Source organism: Oncorhynchus tshawytscha, linkage group LG06 (assembly GCF_018296145.1).
Source record: "Oncorhynchus tshawytscha isolate Ot180627B linkage group LG06, Otsh_v2.0, whole genome shotgun sequence".
Lineage (NCBI taxonomy): Eukaryota > Metazoa > Chordata > Actinopteri > Salmoniformes > Salmonidae > Oncorhynchus > Oncorhynchus tshawytscha.
Window position 1 is genome coordinate 27520530 of NC_056434.1, and position 19573 is coordinate 27540102.

Below are 19573 nucleotides of genomic sequence, written 5' to 3' on the forward strand. Positions count from 1 at the left end.
CAAACTTCTACAGATACACAATCGAGAGCATCCTGTCGGGCTGTATCACCGTCTGGTACGGCAACTGCTCCGCCCACAATCGTAAGGCTCTCCAGAGGGTAGTGAGGTCTGCACAACGCATCACCGGGGGCAAACTACCTGCCCTCCAGGACACCTACACAAGGACAACAACCACCCGAGCCACTGCCTGTTCACCCCGCTATCATCCAGAAGGCGAGGTCAGTACAGGTGCATCAAAGCTGGGACCGAGAGACTAAAAAACAGCTTCTATCTCAAGGCCATCTGACTGTTAAACAGCCATAACTAACATTGAGTGGCTGCTGCCAACATACTGACTCACCTCTAGCCACTTTAATAATTAAAAATGGGATGTAATAAATGTATCACTAGCCACTTTAAACAATGCCACTTAATATAATGTTTACATACCCTACATTACTCATCTCATATGTATATACTGTACTCTATACCATCTACTGCATCTTGCCTACGTCGTTCGGCCATCGCTCATCCATCTATTTTTATGTACATATTCTTATTCCTTGCTTTACACTTGTGTGTATAAGGTAGTTGTTGTGAAATTGTTAGATTACTTGTTTGATATTACTGCATGGTCGGAACTAGAAGCACAAATATTTCGCTACCCTCGCATTAACATCTGCTAACCAGGTGTATGTGTCAAAAAAATTTGATTTGACCTGCGTGTTTTTGATGGTGTTTGATGGGGTTGAGGTCAAGGCTCTGTGCAGGCCAGTCAAGTTTATCCACACCAATCTCGACAAACCATTTCTGTATGGACCTTGATTTGTGCACGGGGGCATTGTCATGCTGAAACAGGAAAGGGCCTTCCCCAAACTGTTGCCACAAAATTTGGAACACAGAATAGTCTAGAATGTCATTATATGCTGTAGCGTTAAGATTTTCCTTCACTGGAACTAAGGGGCCTAGCTCGAACCATGAAAAGCAGCCCCAGACCATTATTCCTCCTCCACCAACTTTACAGTTGGCATTATACATTGGGGCAGGTAGCGTTCTCCTGGCATCTGTCAAACCCAGATTCTGTCAGACTGCCAGATGGTGAAGCATGCTGGCATTGTGCATGGTGATCTTAGGCTTGTGTGTGGCTGCTCGGCCATGGAAACCCATTTCATGAAGCTCCTGACGAACAGTTATTGTGCTGACGTTGCTTCCAGAGGCAGTTTGGAACTCGGTAGTGAGTGTTGCAACCGGAGGACAGACGATTTTTACACGTTACGCACTTCAGCGGTCCTGTTCTGTGAGCTTGTGTGGCCTATCACTTCGCGGCTGAGCCGTTGTTGCTCCTAGACGTTTCTACTTCACAATAACACTAGCTGGGCAGAAATTTGACGAACTGACTTGTTGGAAAAGTGGCATCCTTTGACGGTGCCATATTGAGAGACACTGAGCTCTTCAGTAAGGCCATTCTACTGCCAATGTTTGTCAATGGAGATTGCATGGGTGTGTGCTCAATTTCACACACCTGTCAGCAATGGGTGTTGCTGAAATAGTCTAATCCACTAATTTGAAGGGGTGTCCACATACTTTTGTATATAAAGTGTAGCATGCTATCTACAGTGGCAAAAACTGCTATTGACGCTATTATATTCTACTTACAATAAATGTACAGCATGCTGTAAGCAAGCTATCAGTTAATCAGTGAATTACTAATAACAAATGTTAAATCCATAATATCAAAGGAGGAATGACTAAAAAGCCACAGATATGATTGGTGAATGACATGGTGTTTAGCATCTAAGCCTTGCAGCATTGGAGCATTGGGACCCCTGCTACTACTGGCACTTCCTGTTCACCTAAGCATGCTTAACTCTACGGGCTGAGCCCATGCAAACATCAGTTTAATTTCCCCCATAATATGGTTGACTGGAGGAATTAATACATCAAATACATCAGGAGGAAACTCTCCACAGGGACTCCCAGTCTATTAGAATTTTGGCAGGCCAACGAGGAAATACACCCATCACCCAAGCAACAACATTGGATGCTTTGACAAATCTGCACTCCCAAAAAGAATACACAGAATCAAATGGATAGCAGACGTTATACTGAAAGCTATAATGTTGAAATAACAATGGTATTACACTATTACTGAAAGAATAATAGTGTACAAATGAAAACAATCTGTTGGACACCAGCCATCTTCCAAAGCACCCCCATTTCTAACATGATTTCTATGGGAAATCTTGAATAACACCTACGCAATGGAAAAGTGTGTGACAATGATTTATCCACTGGATTGGGTGGACAGTCACACCCAAGTGACGTGTGATGTTGATTTCCCAGTGACGTATTAGGCAGCCAGGTGAAAGGACTCAGACTGGTTGGCATGAGGTGCTGGGTTTAGTCATGGCGTTCATGAGACTTGTCATCCTGCATGCACAGAGAACAGCTGTTGCCATCAAGCCCAGGCCCCAAGACATGGGAACTGCAATCTGGACTGTGTTTTTTGAATACAGTGCAGCGTATATATAACTGAGGGTGAAACATACATTAAAAACCAAACCAACAACCCCCACAAGCTGAAACTGTGTACAGTCTTACTCAAGACAATAACACATAGCCTAATACACTGATTCATAATGTACAGTACCATTGGCTCAAACACTCTGCAAAACAAACAAGGAAGTAAAGGTTGTCCATTACATCGCTCTAATGGCATGAGGCTAGTTAGCATAGGTGATAATGTTATATATCCAGATGATCTACAGGCAAAGAGGCCTCTATACAGTATATCTCAGTGTATAGGAGACAACTCTGTAATCAGCCCTTCGCTGTCCCGAGGAAAACTAGCATATATTTCAGTGTTCGTAGAAGTGTGACTTGCAGCACATTCTACTCCCTAAACCTGACATGGGGAAAACAATGAGCTCTGAATTTCAAGAATCATGATTAAAAAAAACAACTTGTCACAAACTGGTGGGGTTGAGATGCGTATTGCAGAAGGACGCTTCCCATAGGTTACAGCATGCCGTTTCAGATATCTGTGTGCATAATAACACATGCCAAGCTAGATAGAACAGTACTTACTGAAGGAGACATGGCAATATCTACAATACACAAGTCCAATACACCTAAAAGGATGGAACTGTTACCTTTTGTTATTATTACTGGGGTACAATTTTATTTTATTTTTGCAGGCTGTTGGTTTAATGGTAGACTGCTGGCAAACCAACAGAAGACAACAGACTGAAAAACACAACTGCATATCCTGGTCACATGAAGCATTAAGTGTCCAATACCAATTATTTTGGCATTACACTCAAAACATAGCCTACAGGTGGTAACATAATTGCAGTAAAGGTTTAACCTAATACTTTGCAACTGACAAAACTCAGGCTGCAACGTTGGCACTACTATGCCCATCCCAGTCAAATGTGACCGGTTGACAAGAACAGCCTGCCAGACCAGCAAGCAGTGTGTGTTAGGCCTTGCACGCCTAGTGTGTACATTTTAACAAATGATAAAAAAGTGAAAATGAATATGTTCTATCATTATAACAGTGGAAGTGCAATGATAACACAAAGTAACTGCCTTAGCAGCAAAAGAAAATGACACTTGGCAATGGCAATATTGTATTGCTGACATCTCTTTGTAGGCAGCGAAAGTTCATGCCAGATGTAACATCATTACATGGTTGTCTTGCAATAGAGGATTTAAATTGTAACCTTTAAATAACACTTACCGGAACAGACATCTTGTGATGTGTTGTTAGAGTAGGCTATGCCTCTATTTGACTACAAACAAAATGTATAGGTTATTTAATTAAGAAGCTGTAGGCTACTTTTTCAACAACAGCAAAAAAAGCTATTTTCTTCAGGACGCCTTCGATGTCAGCCTTTATTCCATGTTTTTCCTTTAAAATGCATCTACATCAGTGTCAGTTCTCCGTTCCAGTTGAGTTGGGAATAAATGTCAGGGATATGGTGGGATTTTCCAAGCTAGGAGCAGCCCACCAAATGCGGCGCAGTCCAGCTCATGAACGTCCAGAGCTCCCGTCTCCAACACACCGTAAACACTCTCCTCTTGTTCTTCTATGTCACACGTTTCGTTAATTTTCCCAATAATCCAATGTAAAATATAATTTTTTAAATCGCAACTTTGCGTTCAGTGTCAAACAGAATGAAAAAAAGATTGTCTCCAGTCTTGCGCCTGCTGCGTGTATCACTGCTGCTGCACGAAAGACCGCTGCGCTCTATACGGTTCTAATGGAACCGTCAAGTTTTGTTTAAAGGGATGGTCTCCCGTTTTCCACCATCAAAAAGAAGAGGCAGCAATAAGATTAAGGTTTTTTGTCGTGATAAGGCCTGCCCTACCTTATCATGTTAAACTCATGCTCTCCTAAATAAATCTATTGAAATATATGCAGAATCATTTCTGAGCTCCCCAAGGTTGCCACTTAAAGGGAATGTCTACATTGTCGTCGGCTATCGTGGGTGAATTGTCCAATAGGCCAAGATACACTTATGGTCATGTATCCACATCTGAAGGTTAGGATGTTGTCAAATGTATTGCACCAATTAATGTGAAGTTTAATAAATGGAAAATATACCTATACAATAAAGTGGCCTAGGTTGAAGTGTAGGTTTCTTTTGAAGCGATTTTGGGACACCTTTTGCACAAATCACCTTATGCACTACTCTATGATCAGCCTCTCTCCAAATGCATAAATTAACACTATGGACCATAAAAAGCACTTTCATGGTAGGAGATAAGTTGTGCTAAGAAACAATGACAGTGTACAGGCAACACCTCAGAGAAGGTTTTAGTAAAAATGCATTGTTCAACTTTTTATGAAGATGTTTCACCCCTTTAATTATCTGGACTAAATTACAGTCAGTTTGATGCATTGGGAGACATAACATTATAAGCCTTGTTATAAGACATAATGGCTCAAATATGCTTATAACAACTTATAAAGAAGTGTTTCCAAAGCCTCTGGCTGGTGTTACCAAAGCCTCCACCACAGCTTTTAGTGTTTGGATAGCAGGGAGGGGAAGGCATTCGGACCATTTGCTCCTGCTGTTATTTGAGATTCTTGTGTCAGTGATTATAATTATCCTCCCAAAATCCACTTCTCGGTTTGAAACGATGGTATTTGGTGACAGACAGCTACACATGCCTAGAGGTGAAGACGGGAAATGTGTGTCAGATATATCAGGCATTCCTAGCGGCAACCTAAGGCTCAGCCAACCACCTATATGTGGAAAACCACTGGGTGTCTCTTTTAGGGGTTAAATTGGGATTTTATAGGAGTTTAAGCCAGGGTCAGAGTGTGGGTAAAGATTTGCGTTTCAAGTTGATGTAAGGTTTGAAATTAGGGTTAAAGGTTACAGTTGGTTTTTCACACTATAATAAGACTTCCTTCCCTTGACAAAAGCACAGCAACTGTATATAATCTAAATTGTTGTTTCCCAGCCAACTCTCTCTTCCATACTCCTTTAACCTGTTCTTTATCCATCCTCTTTGCCTTTCTTCCAATCTATTTTTACGTCACGGTCAAGCACAGGTTGTGCAGATGAGAATAGTTCAACTACCACCTACATACAAGGGAGGTGAGAGGTGAACAGTGGTCAAGTTAAACTGAGCATAAGAAACGGTGACACAGTGAGTGAGTTTAAAAGGCATTTGCAGGGTAACAGCATGGTGGAAGTGAGCAGTCTGTGTAGGAAAGAGACAAGCTGGGAGAATTACTTGGGGCTCCCAACGTCGCTTAACCATCTAAGAGAAGTAACAGAAAAGAAATAAGGGCAGAAGGTGTATTTGACTAAAAATGAGGATGACTTGCTCTCCACAGCTCTGGAGAGTGCACTGGTCTCTCTCTCGGCGTGTGTGTGGGTGGGTGCGGGAGCAATTGAATAAAGATGAGGATGACTGCTCATCTGCTTAGTCTGTGAGAAAGAGAAAGGAGAGAGAGAGAGGAGCAAGGGAGACAGAGGTGTGTGTAACAGCAGTGTAGAATAAATCATGCAGGCCACTGCAGGCCTAGTTTCGGCTGTGGTGGGTGCTGGTGTTGGTGTAGGAGCCTGTACAGAAATGTCAAATCAAATTTTATTAATCACATGCTTCGTAAACAGGTGTAGACTAAAAGTGAAATGCTTACTTACGGGCCCTTCCCTACAACAGGTGTAGAATAACAGTGAAATGCTTACTTACGGGCCCTTCCCTACAACAGGTGTAGAATAACAGTGAAATGCTTACTTACGTGCCCTTCCCTACAATGCAGAGAGAAAATAGAGAAATAATAGAAAGGTAATAATACTGTAAATACACAATGAGTAACAATAACTTGGCTATATACACCAGGTACCAGTTCCGAGTCAATGTGCGGAGGAATAAGGTCATTGAGGAAGATAATGTACGTACATATAACTAGGACTATAGTGACTAGGCAACAGAATAGATAATAAACAGAGGCAGCAGCGTATGTGATGAGTCAAAAAAGTTCAATGCATATAGTCCGGGTAGCCATTTGGTTAATAACTATACTGAACAAAAATATAAAACAGAACATGTAACTGTTGGCCCATGTTTCATGAGCTGAAATAAAAAGTCCCAAAAAGCTTATTTCTCTCAGATTTGGTGCACACATTTGTTTACATACCTTTTAGTGAGCATTTCTCCCTTTCCAAGATAATCCAGCCATCAGACAGGTGTGGCATATCCCAGGACCTCACATTCGGCTTCTTCACCTGCGGGATCGTCTGACACCAGCCACCCAGACAGCTGATGAAACTGAGGAGTATTTCTGTCTGTAATTAAGCACTTTTGTGGGGGGGAAATAATTCTGATTGCCTGGGACTTGCTCCCAAGTGGGTGGGCCTATGCCCTCCCAGGCCCACCCATAGCTGCACCTCTGCCCAGTCATGTGAACTCTATAGATTAGGCATTTATTTATTTCAATTGACTGGTTTCCTTATATGAACTGTACCTCAGTAAAGTTGTTGGGTTTATATTTAACTAACTATTTAGCAGTCTTATGGCTTGTGGCTAGAAGCTGCTCAGGGTACTCTTGGTTCCAGACTTGCAACAAAATCAAATCAAATCTTATTGGTCACATACACATGTTTAGCAGATGTTATTGCGGGTGTATCGAAATGCTTGGCATCGGTACCACTTGCCGTACAGTAGCAGAGAGAACAGTCTATGATTTGGGTGGCTGTAGTCTTTTACAATTTGTAGGGCCTCCCTCTGGGCCGTACGCACTACCCTCTGTAGCGCCTTGCGGTTGGAGGCCATGCCATACCAAGTTGCCATAACAAGTCAAGATGCTCTCAATGGTACAGCAGTATAACTTTTTGAGGATCACAGGGCCCATGCCAAATCTTTTCAGCCTTCTGAGGGGGAAGAGGCCCTATTCATGACTGTGTTTGTGGACCATGATCGATCCTTAGGGATGTGGACAGCGAGGAACTTGAAGCTCTCAACCTGCCCCGTCAATGTTAAATGTGCCAGTGATGAAGCAGAAATGTAATGCAGGAAGCACATACGCACTGGGGAGCCTGCTGCCTGCCTCCTACATCGGCCTACATAGCCTATAGGACAGAATAACCTGCATCCAATATGCAACAGTTTGTGTACTGTATGTGAGTGTGTTTCTGCATGTCTCTGCAGGCTTTTCATGTGTACTCTCCCTGCTATAGTACAGTACACAGGATCTCTTTATATAAACCGGCTTATATAAAATATAGAGTAAGCTTTTGTCTGGTTACATGAAGCAAAATCAGAACAAACAAACAAATGTACTGAGTGAGTGAGTACCCATGGGGATGCAGGGTGGATCCCTATAACTATGTAATGTAAACAAGTCAATTCTCCTCTTATTAAGGATGCACAGGCTTCTCCTCCTTTCCCCTCCAAACACTCAGGCAGGAAACACAGAAGCAGTGAGTGGAGGGGACCTGGATACAGAGGAAATGAGGTTGAGAGATACTGTGTGAGTGGTGGAGTCCTCTGACCTCCTTATTTAAGGCATAGCAGAGTGGGTAAGACGGGAGGGATGGGGGATGGGGTTAGGGGTGTAGGACCTAGGGGGGTGAGGGAAAGGGCAACAGTTGCATTAGGGGAAGAGGGGGCAGGGAGGAACAGGTTATGGTGTAATTGTAGTGTTTCTGGAGACAGTTGTCTGGAGAAGGGAAAAGCCTTGGAAGGGGGAAGAGGAAGGCTGGAATATAAGGCCTTGGGGAGGTCAGGGGTACAAATGAGCAAAACAATACCATCTGTACTAAAACAACAATTTCAAACCAAATAGCGTGCTTTATTCAATGTTATACAGTTGACACAGTACAGTACCAGGATAACAACATAACACAAGTCCAAATTCTGACATAATAATACGAGACGTTATTATTCAGACACACTTGAAGCCCATTCATTTAACAACCTGTAACTAAAAATAAAGTCCCTGAATTATCCTGTTTGTGTGAGTGGCGGTTACTGAACAACCATAAAATGACCTTGTAATAGGAGCTGTGTCATTACGTTGGGAGAACAGTAGCTGAGGAAACGCTCAGTGATCCTCTCCCCTCTTAGCTCAGGTTTAAGAAGCAGCTAAGCTGACATGTTCATGAAACATAGATCTTTCATCTTGCATGTCAGAAACTGTGATAGTTATTGGTATAACTAAGGTACGTCAGAGTGAGACAAATCTTTCTCCTCAGATTAGCTGGAACTTATCCAGAGAAGTGCAGTCCGCACAACAGGGAGGTGAAATGCAACTTTAACTCTTCCAATGAACAGCACACCAACCCGAATCACTGCAGGAGATGTGGAGCGATGGCACAAATATCTGAGCAGTGTGTGGATTCTTCCTCTCTTTCCCTCTCAAGTCAATGCCAATAACGACTGATACAGAGTTCAGGGTGTGGAATCATGACTGTGCTGCTCATTCTCCTCTTCTCACTCCTGGAATGCTTTCCTTTTTTTTCTTCATCCTGGTGATGATGTTGACAAATGTTCAGTACAGGAACACCCACACAGCCATGTGCTGAGGTAAGCAGGTTAACACTGCCAACACACCTCTCATAGAGGTAGGAAGACACAGTCAGGGGTCTGAGTCTAGGTGATTCGGGTCACACGCAGGTCCAGGAACAGATGGAGGTGTAATGAGAGTGCTGTGTGTAGATTGGGAGTGTGAAATCTGACGCAGGTCCAAAAACAGCAGGTAGCAGGTACTGTCGGGCCATTCCAAACACATGGGCAGTCCAGAGGCCAAGTACTGGGAAGAGAAAACACGGGAGGGAACTGGGCAGGCATGTTCAGAGTGGTGCGCGCGCATGTGTCACAATTGTTAGCGTACCTCTCCTCTATTATTCCTTGTCATCGCTTCATGATGTTGCCGAGACGTACTTTCTTTTCCTGCTCAAACTGCCGGTGGTCAACTCTCTGCAGGAAATTCTTTCTCTCCACATACCTAAAGCCCAACAAACACAGAAAATAGAATTACTAACACACATAAACATCCAGCAGGAGATATTACAAAGCAGGCATGCAAACACACTGCTCCTATAAACAGCCGTTCTGAGACAAGCATGTTACGCAAGGTCCTGGCTCATTGTTATAGTGAACACCTGATAGCATGTTAGCACTAAGTGCGCACACAAAAGTAAATTAGTTGATTAACAACTCTCTGGCTTATGACAAGCATCTTCGTCACACAAATGCAAATTTAGTTATCAATACCTCAACTTTTCAAGTGTCAACTACAACAGTGTGATGAAGATGAGTGTAATGAATCCCTAGGTGGTAAGAGAGAGGGGCTGTAGGTTTCCCCAATGGCTGTTTAACTCTTCTTACCCAGCAGGAGCTAGAAAAGTAGCTCTTCCCATATTTTTTTTCCTTTTCCTTCTCTCTCTAAGCACTGCCTCTGCCTAGCACACTAGGATCCATTTCTCTACACACAAGGGACAGTTTGAATGAAATACACCACTGTACCCACAGTTATCCTCTAAACCCAAACCCGTTCCCAGAGATAGGAAGAAGCTGGCTCACACCCACCACTGGTTGTTCACTGGCCCTAGATCAGAGAGAGGGAGGCCTCATCACTGGCCCCCCAGTCTGTGTGTGACCCCCGTGGGAGAGCCGGCCCAGGGCGTATCCCGACTATGGGGCTGTCTGGAGCTCCAAGAACAGTTCTGCGGCCTCCCAGCGTGGCCCAGTGGACCGCCTACTGCAGTCTCTTGCTCAGGCCCCTGGCCTCCGAACCCTATAGACTGACTCCCTCCACACAACCACATCCCTCCCAAAGAGATGGAAAAACACGGGAGAAATTGAGGTACTCGGAGAAAGCAGCAATTTAGCTGTCGGACGGGTTGTATTTCTGAACCTTCTAAACTACAGTCTTTACTTCATCTCACCACTGTCTAGAGAGGCTGAATATAGAGTGAGACGGTCTCCTCTCTCATATCTTAAACTGTAACACAGACACAGTGGTGGGTAGTGTGACATCTCTGCCTGCATGGTTATGAGCCTCCTCTACTCTCAGCAGGCAGTGACGGAGTTAATCATCCTAATGTTACTAGGGCTGCTCTTAGCAACGGGCAATGATGTCATGCTAGATTAGCATCCCCAGGGGAGTATGAACCCCCCAAGTGCCTAGCTCTAGTGTAGACAAAAACATGGGATTGGAGAAATTAGAGAGCTAGCTCCCACCTCACACTGAGGGGCGCTGGGTAGCCATGGAGACAGTTGCAGGCTGGGTAATTATAATGACGGTGTAATTATGATACCCCCAAGACATGCTAACCTCCCCTGCTATTGGTAATGGTGAGAGGTTAGCATGTCTTGGAAGTATGATCTTTGACCCTCTGTAACTTTCTCACCATCATTATTAACAATTCATTCATAATTATCCGTAACCATGGTAGCATCCATATTAAATTAATGTAGAAGTGTTTAGGAACATATAATATTCTTATTTATAATATAAAGTGAAAAGACCATTCATTTTTATTGGGCATAAAATAATCTGAAACAACCAAAATGAGCTGCAAACGCATCCATCAAGTTTGTAGTGTGACAAACTTAATGTAATCTTTGCGTGCTAAGAATATGGGACAAAATACTAAACTTTTGACTACTTTATTTATAAAAATCTTTAATAATTTTGAACCCTAGCTTTTCAAAAAAGTATTACTTGTTAAAATAAATCTCTTTCTCTGAACAATTGTATTAGTATAAAATAATATACACTGAGTGTACAAAACATTAGGAACACCTTCCTAATATTGAGATGCACCTCCTTTTGCCCTCAGAACAGCTTCAATTCGTCAGTTATGGACTCTAAAAGGTGTCAAAAGCGTTCTACAGGTATGCTGGCCCATGCTGACGCCAATGCTTCCCACAGTTGTGTTAAGATGGCTGGATGTCCTTTGGATGGTGGACCATTCTTGATACAAACGGGAAACTAATGTGAGTGAAAAACACAGCAGCGCTGAAGTTCTTGACACACTCAAACCAGTGTGCCTGGCACCTACTACCATACCCTGTTCAAAGGCACTTAAATGTTTTGTATTGCCCATTCACCTTCTGAATGGCACACGTACACAATCCATGTCTCAATTGTCTCAAGGCTTAAAAATCCTTCTTTAACCTGTCTTCTCCCCTTCATCTACACCAATTGAAGTGGATTTAACAGGAGACATCAATAAGGGATCACAGCTTTCACCTGGTCTGTCTATGTCATGTTCCGAATGTTCTCTACACTCAGTGTAATTTCCCTTTTTTTTTTTGCAAACAATATAGCTCTGTATTTTAATTATTTATTTTATTACAATCATTATTGCTCATCTTTATCAACAATGTCAATCATTTCAGACCCCACTGTATATCACCTGACACCTCACAGTCACCACTCAGCAAAATATGGAGACCCTGTTGATGATGTCATGACTTCACCATTGGCCTATCTGACAGAATTAGGTCATCTGATTCTGCGCCCATTTTTCCACCCAATCTACATATTACCACTTTGTTATAATTTGGTATCTTTCATTTCTCCGTCATATGTTCTGCACAAAGCAGGTCACCTTCCTATGGGGGAACACTTGAACTTGGCCTAAATGTGTCATACGCCTCAAGGTGACTTCAGTTTACAGTGGTAGATGAGACAGACATATAGCGTGCTGAGTAGTTGTTGTCTACACACATGACTTTTGTGTGCAACACTCCAGAGTTCCCCTCAGGTCTCACTGTCAGTAATGTCGGGCACTGATGTTGGGCCATTAAGCCTGGCTCGTAGTCAGCGTTCCAATTCATTCCAAAGGTGTTCGATGGAGTTAAGGTCAGGGCTCTGTGCAGGCCAGTCACGTTCTTCCACACCGATCTCGACAAACCATTTCTGTATGGACCTCACTTTGTGCACGGGGGCATTGTCATGCTGAAACAGGAAAGGGCCTTCCCCAAATTGTTGCCACAAAGTTGGAAGCACAGAATAGTCTAGAATGTCATTGCATGCTGTAGCATTAAGATTTCCCTTCACTGGAACTAAGGGGCCTAGCACGAACCATGAAAAACACCCCCAGACCATTATTCATTCCATAACCACCTCTTCCACATACTTTTGGTCATGTTTTTATTTGTATTTTTATTTTATTTAACTAGGCAAGTCAGTTAAGAACAAATTCTTCTTTACAATGACAGCCTACCCAGGCCAAACCCGGACGACGCTGGGCCAATTGTGTGCCGCCCTATGGGACTCCTGAATAACGGCCGGATGTTATATAGCCTGGATGGAGTGTATCTGTTCATATAAAAGGTGGGCAGTGAATATGTATCACTTTAGCGTACAGTAGGTGTCTGCCAATAGTCCTGTGGTTGGCTGCCCTGAAACACTCACATGTACAGAAAACACTCACTGCATACAAAAGGAACATAGGGCAAAAGCTTCTGTGTGTGGGAGTGGTTTCAATAATGTGTCCAAAAAAAGATTTACAACCTGCTCTAGACTGTGTTTTGCCATCTCTGCTCATTAGCTTTCCTGTGACGCAGGAGGAGAAGGGACCAGCAGCTAGGCTGCACGGCTCATCAGTCAGACAAAGATGAGGATGGAGATAAGAGGGGGAGAGAAAGATGGAGGGGGGACTGTTAAATGACTCATCTGTTCAACAGTAACCTTTAGGAAAGAATAATGCTACCGCAGGGCCTCTGACAGCAGAGGGAAAATCCTGCCTGTGCTGGGAGAGGAAAGGGAGATGGACGCCAGTGGAAGCCATGGGTGTCAGGTGCTGCTGGTATTCTGAGCAGGCATGCAGACAGACTGCTTCATAGCTACAGGTCAGGCAGGGGATAAGGCTGGACTGATGCAGAGCTCAGTCACGAACAACCTGCCTATCATCACAAAGGACTTATATCATATCAGAGATGATATTTCTGTCTATCCAGAGTCCAACCTGCTGGTGACTACTGTAGATAGATAGAGGCCACTGGTATCAAAGATAGACATGTGCTGTTGCTCAGAATTAGTAGTAGGCTGGTGGGTAGAGAAAGAACACTTTTTAACTGATCTATCAGTTGCCCTGCCTCTCTATGGTGGAGTGGTATTGCAGAACACTATATGGCTTCGCTGGTACTATTAGAGAGAGACTCACCCTTCTTTGCCTCGGTTGTGGATGGCCAGCTCGTCCCCGATGCCCTCCTCATCCTTGAAGGCGTCCCAGTCCATCTTGGACTTCTCCAATGTGCTCATCTTCTGTTTCTTCCCCCCGAGGCGGTTCAGGATACTGCCCATCCCTGCAGGCCTCTTCACACTGAGGAGGACACATATGGACATTACACACTGACAGAGAATACAGACACAGGGCTGATGAAGCTGGCAATTTTCGCAAGCCTCTTCTTCAGAAAATGGGAGAGAAAAGGGATATTTGGAAGTTTCAAGGGAGAGAAATAAATGAAATCGCCACAAGCTCTAATGCTCACAATGAAGATAATGGAATAATGGGGCAAGGGAGTGAATGAGCAGAGAGAGATGAGAAAAAAAGGAATTGGGGCAGTAGGTAGGAAATAGGGATAGATTTCAGATTATAAAACCTAACAAAATAAAATAAAAGCAGAGCATTTCAGCCCATCAGCTTGTTTCTTTGTGCAGCTGTTTGAACAAAGACATCAGTCCATTTTGAATCAGAAGAAAGTCATCCTGACACTGAGGTTTCGCTTGGCTGCAGTAATGAAATGTTAAACGATGTGTGCTTAGAAATAGCTGAAGACATTAGACTGGCTCTCCTCTCTCTCCACCATAAGGGAGCCTAGCGGGAGGAAGAGGGCCATCAGACCTTGGAGGGGGGGACTAGAGGGTGTCAAGGTTCCAAGAATTAGCACTTTCACACTCAGGTGAGTCATAGTGCAGGTCCCTTCAAGAGGAACAGACTCAAAATGTTTCACTATTGCTTTCCTCTCTGTGTGTGCATCTGTGTGTGTGCGTGTGTGTGTGTGTGCATGTGTGTGTGCGTGCATGTGTGTGTGCGTGCATGTGTGTGTGCATGTGTGCGTGTGCATGCGCGTGCGTGTGTGTCAGTAGACAGTAAAGACAGGGTGTGTTTAACAAGGGCGTCTCCTTTCTCAGGGTTTTTGTGGATCACCAGGAAAGGGAAGTGACACTGAAACGAAGGTCAAGAAAAGATGACATGGAAGCATACACCCTTACACACACACCCACACACACACACCCACGAACAGCCTCCCGCTCTGAACATGTTGATAACAACCCTGTTAATATAGAGTTCCAGCTCATTGGAAGTGTGTTGCAACAAGCTGCTCGTAATGTAATCGGCCGTAACAGGCTGCTATAAAATGACAAGGCAACGTAAGGATAAACACACTGGAAAACACATACTAATCAATCCAGCTGGAGGCAGGGCCAACGACAAGCCTGAATCACTAACACACACTCCAATATTGTCAGTCATACAGTGTTACTATAGTATATTGCTATTCAAAGGGCGGTGGTGAATTTACAGGTACAGAGATAAGGAGGAATGAGAGGAAAAAGAGACATTTCTCTAATCCACACACAGGCAGATACTTTTCTCTCTTTCCATAAAAAGGGTAAGGATTATTTGAAGAGAAGCAAGGCTAAAGTCTGCCTGACAGAATGCATTTGCCATCTGTGTCGGCGCTGTCAGCATCGTTCAGAGAGAGGAGGACGGCGTGCAACAGAAACGCGAGGGGGAATTGGACTTTTCTTCTACAATGTTTTGTTTGTCTGTCTTGCTGTGATTCCCTTCAGGAACAGATCCATTTCCTCCAGAATAGCAGAACGCCACACATACACGTCTTATCCTACCAACATGCAACACACCCAAACTCCCCTCCAGAATACACACTCCCTTAGTAATGTACTCACACACACATATTGCCACACACAGACACACACCTGCTGACTGAACATGTCACATAAGCCCATGATTACAGACATCTTTCTGCCAGCTGTGTCCACTGAGCACTGTTCCCACAGCAGCCTAACATTGGCCAGACTAAACATCCAAACAGCCTAGTAGCCTACACATGCATGCAGCCATGCACATGTACGCAGACACACATAAGTGCATGCATGCACATGCGCTCACACACATACAGATGTAGGATCTTCATTTGTCCTATATTGTCACAGCAAAACAATCATGCAGCAACAGGATTAATCTGCAATGTTGCTTGATAGGTAGTTAGGCTATTAGCTGGCCAATAGTAAGCTATATGAAAAGTGCAATACTGTTGATTTAACTGTGTGTTAGTGTGGGTTTTCCTGCAGGAAAATTCGCAGCAACAAAAGGGTGATCAAATTAAGATCCTACATTTGTACTTGGCACACATGGACGGAAGCACGCACACCTACACATGCACACATCGTTCTATACGTACAAAAACAATTATATCCATTTAGAATACAGTGTACGTTGAGGAAAATGACATGGAGTTAAACAAAACAAACAGCTAAATGAATTAAGGTCACAGATCTAATATTGTTTTTCTTTTTGCTCCAATCCAATCCTGGCTCAGCACCCAAGACAGGCACTGCCAGTGTTCCAATAACTGCACTGCATCATTGGCCTCTGCTAAACACTGGGCTGCTGCTGCCCAGTCATGTGCAAGCAGCCAGCCTCAATGCAGCAAATTGAGCCTCAGCCTCTACAGCAGACTGCTAAAGCACATAGAGGTCAGATACACTACTCCAGTGTTGAGATTTCAACATCTGTGTGATTGTGTCTAGGTTTGTGAGCCTCATTTGGGATGGAGAGAGTTATGAAGAAGGATGGAGAGTGAAGGGAAGGAGGGAGAAAGGCAGAGGGATACAGAGCAGTGAAGCAGTTCCTTAGTGAAGAGGCAGGGTAAACCGTGCAGCAATAGGTATACCTGCTCACAAACACACACGACTGTAATCCAGGCTCCAAACTGCTGTGACAGGGGATAAATAGACAATCAGGGCTCAACTGATAGTCATTCCAGCCTGTCCCCGTCCCTATGTGGTGGGCTGGGGAGGGTCTGGGCAGTGTGCCAGGCTGCAGCACTTAGCTCTCTATGAGCCTGGAGAGAATGTTAAACGCATGGACAAGGTTACAGCACAGCCCTCCAGCAGAGAGACAACCCATTGCCCAGGCTGCACGACCTCTTCTAGGAACATACACACACACACACACACACACACACACACACACACACACACACACACACACACACACACACACACACACACACACACACACACACACACACACACACACACACACACACACACACACACACACTCTCTGCAACCTTAGTGGAGGAAGGAGGAGAAGAGAAAAAAGGTGAAGTGAGGAGCGGGGTGCTAAGAGCCCCTGCAAACAGACAGGACTGTCATGGCCATCTCACTGAAGACCTCTCTGTCAGGAAACAGCTGTCATAAAGGCTCCTAACAACAAACTCGCTCTCTATTCTTCTACTGTTGCCTCAAAAGGAAATACATTCCTCCCCTCGGCCTCCCCACCACATTCCATTGTGCTACACAAGGAATGTGTCCCCTTCTCAGGGAGGGCTGCCAGAGTGGGACTGACCCCAAGCTTTACCCATAATAACAAACAAATGGACCACTAAGATGGATTCTTGATGTACTGTCAACAATGGGTGCTGATAGTTAGTTAGTCGAACGGCTGCTATGCTCTGTTACACTACAGACCAGGGAAAATCCTTTTCTCTGTGGACCTCAACCTTCCCTTCTCTGTCCCCTGTTCGTGCCCCGTCTCTGTTCCGTCTGTCTTATATGTACTGTGAGGTCTGTCTGAGCAACGGGACAGGGAGATGCTTGGCTGACCAAGATATATCAGGGTATAAACATGGAGGAATTTCACTTTAAATCGGCAACATTATACTCCATTTGGTTGGACTTTGTGTGCGCATGCGTTGGCTACATGGAGAAGCATGGCTAGAGTCCAACCAAATGGAATATGGATAAAGTTCGGAATGACACAATTTCATGTGTACAACATCCAAAACCTGTATGACTATACTGAGAGCCGTTCTAAAAGGACGTACAGAGCCTTCAAAGTATTCACACCACTTGACTTTTTTTCACATTCTGTTGTGTTACAGCTTGAATTAAAACATGTATTGCATTGAGATTTGTTTGTGTGACTGTGTCACTGGCCTACACACAATATCGCATGATATCAAAGTGGAATTATGTTAATTTTTTACAAATGAATTAAAAATTCAGATCTGAAATGTCTTGAGTCAATAAGTATTCAACTCCTTTGTTTAAAAAGTCACATGATAAGTTGTATGGACTCACTCTGTGTGCAATAATAGTGTTTAACATGATTTTTGAATGACTACCTCATCTCTGTACCCCACACACACAATTATCTGTAAAGTCCCTCAGTCGAGCAGTGAATTTCAAACACGGATTCAACCACAAAGACCAGGGAGGTTTTCTAATGGCTCACAAAAAAGACAACTTATTGGTAGATGGGTCAAATAAAATAAAAAGCAGACATTGTATATCCCTTTGGGCATGGTGAAGTTATTAAACCCAATTTTGGCTGATGTATCAATATAACCAGTCACTACAAAGATAAAGGTGTCCTTCCTAACTCAATTGTCAAAGAGGAAGAAAACTGCTCAGGGTTTTCACCATGGGGCTAATAGTGACTTTAAAACAGTTCCAGTTTAATGGTTGTGGTAGGAGAAAACTGCTCAGGGTTTTCACCATGGGGCTAATAGTGACTTTAAAACAGTTCCAGAGTTTAATGGTTGTGGTAGGAGAAAACTGCTCAGGGTTTTCACCATGGGGCTAATAGTGACTTTAAAATAGTTCCAGTTTAATGGTTGTGGTAGGAGAAAACTGCTCAGGGTTTTCACCATGGGGCTAATAGTGACTTTAAAATAGTTCCAGTTTAATGGTTGTGGTAGGAGAAAACTGCTCAGGGTTTTCACCATGGGGCTAATAGTGACTTTAAAACAGTTCCAGAGTTTAATGGTTGTGGTAGGAGAAACCTGCTCAGGGTTTTCACCATGGGGCTAATAGTGACTTTAAAACAGTTCCAGAGTTTAATGGTTGTGGTAGGAGAAAACTGCTCAGGGTTTTCACCATGGGGCTAATAGTGACTTTAAAACAGTTGCAGAGTTTAATGGTTGTGGTAGGAGAAAACTGCTCAGGGTTTTCACCATGGGGCTAATAGTGACTTTAAAACAGTTCCAGAGTTGAATGGTGGTAGGAGAAAACTGCTCAGGGTTTTCACCATGGGGCTAATAGTGACTTTAAAACAGTTCCAGTTTAATGGTTGTGGTAGGAGAAAACTGCTCAGGGTTTTCACCATGGGGCTAATAGTGACTTTAAAACAGTTCCAGTTTAATGGTTGTGGTAGGAGAAAACTGCTCAGGGTTTTCACCATGGGGCTAATAGTGACTTTAAAACAGTTCCAGTTTAATGGTTGTGGTAGGAGAAAACTGCTCAGGGTTTTCACCATGGGGCTAATAGTGACTTTAAAACAGTTCCAGTTTAATGGTTGTGGTAGGAGAAAACTGCTCAGAGTTATCACCATGGGGCTAATAGTGACTTTAAAACAGTTCCAGTTTAATGGTTGTGGTAGGAGAAAACTGCTCAGGGTTTTCACCATGGGGCTAATAGTGACTTTAAAACAGTTCCAGTTTAATGGTTGTGGTAGGAGAAAACTGCTCAGGGGTTTCACCATGGGGCTAATAGTGACTTTAAAACAGTTCCAGTTTAATGGTTGTGGTAGGAGAAAACTGCTCAGGGTTTTCACCATGGGGCTAATAGTGACATTAAAACAGTTCCAGTTTAATGGTTGTGGTAGGAGAAAACTGCTCAGAGTTATCACCATGGGGCTAATAGTGACTTCAAAACAGTTCCAGTTTAATGGTTGTGGTAGGAGAAAACTGCTCAGGGTTTTCACCATGGGGCTAATAGTGACTTTAAAACAGTTCCAGTTTAATGGTTGTGGTAGGAGAAAACTGAGGATGGAGCAACAAAATGTACACATGACCAAAAGTATGTGAACACCTGCTAGTCAAACATCTTGTTTGAAAATCATGGGTATTAATATGGAGT

General features: G+C 43.5%; 2 protein-coding genes across 4 annotated transcripts in view; both read right to left on the bottom strand.

Moving 5' to 3' along the window:
- Positions 1–4231, bottom strand: part of bcar1 (BCAR1 scaffold protein, Cas family member) — a 114275-nt gene extending 110044 nt beyond the window's left edge. The window contains exon 1 of the mRNA XM_042323131.1: positions 3722–4231. Coding sequence (XP_042179065.1) covers positions 3722–3733 — 12 coding nt within the window. The 5' untranslated portion in view covers positions 3734–4231. The remainder of the gene's footprint in view (positions 1–3721) is intronic.
- A 4041-nt stretch (positions 4232–8272) lies between these two features.
- Positions 8273–19573, bottom strand: part of cfdp1 (craniofacial development protein 1) — a 54543-nt gene continuing 43242 nt past the window's right edge. For 2 of the 3 annotated variants that reach the window (XM_024423491.2, XM_024423495.2), the window contains 2 exons: positions 13623–13781; positions 8273–9448 (listed from right to left, as the gene is read on the bottom strand). In XM_024423491.2, coding sequence (XP_024279259.2) covers positions 9355–9448; positions 13623–13781 — 253 coding nt within the window. In that variant the 3' untranslated portion in view covers positions 8273–9354. The remainder of the gene's footprint in view (positions 9449–13622; positions 13782–19573) is intronic. The other variant, XM_024423492.2, reaches the window with a different exon arrangement.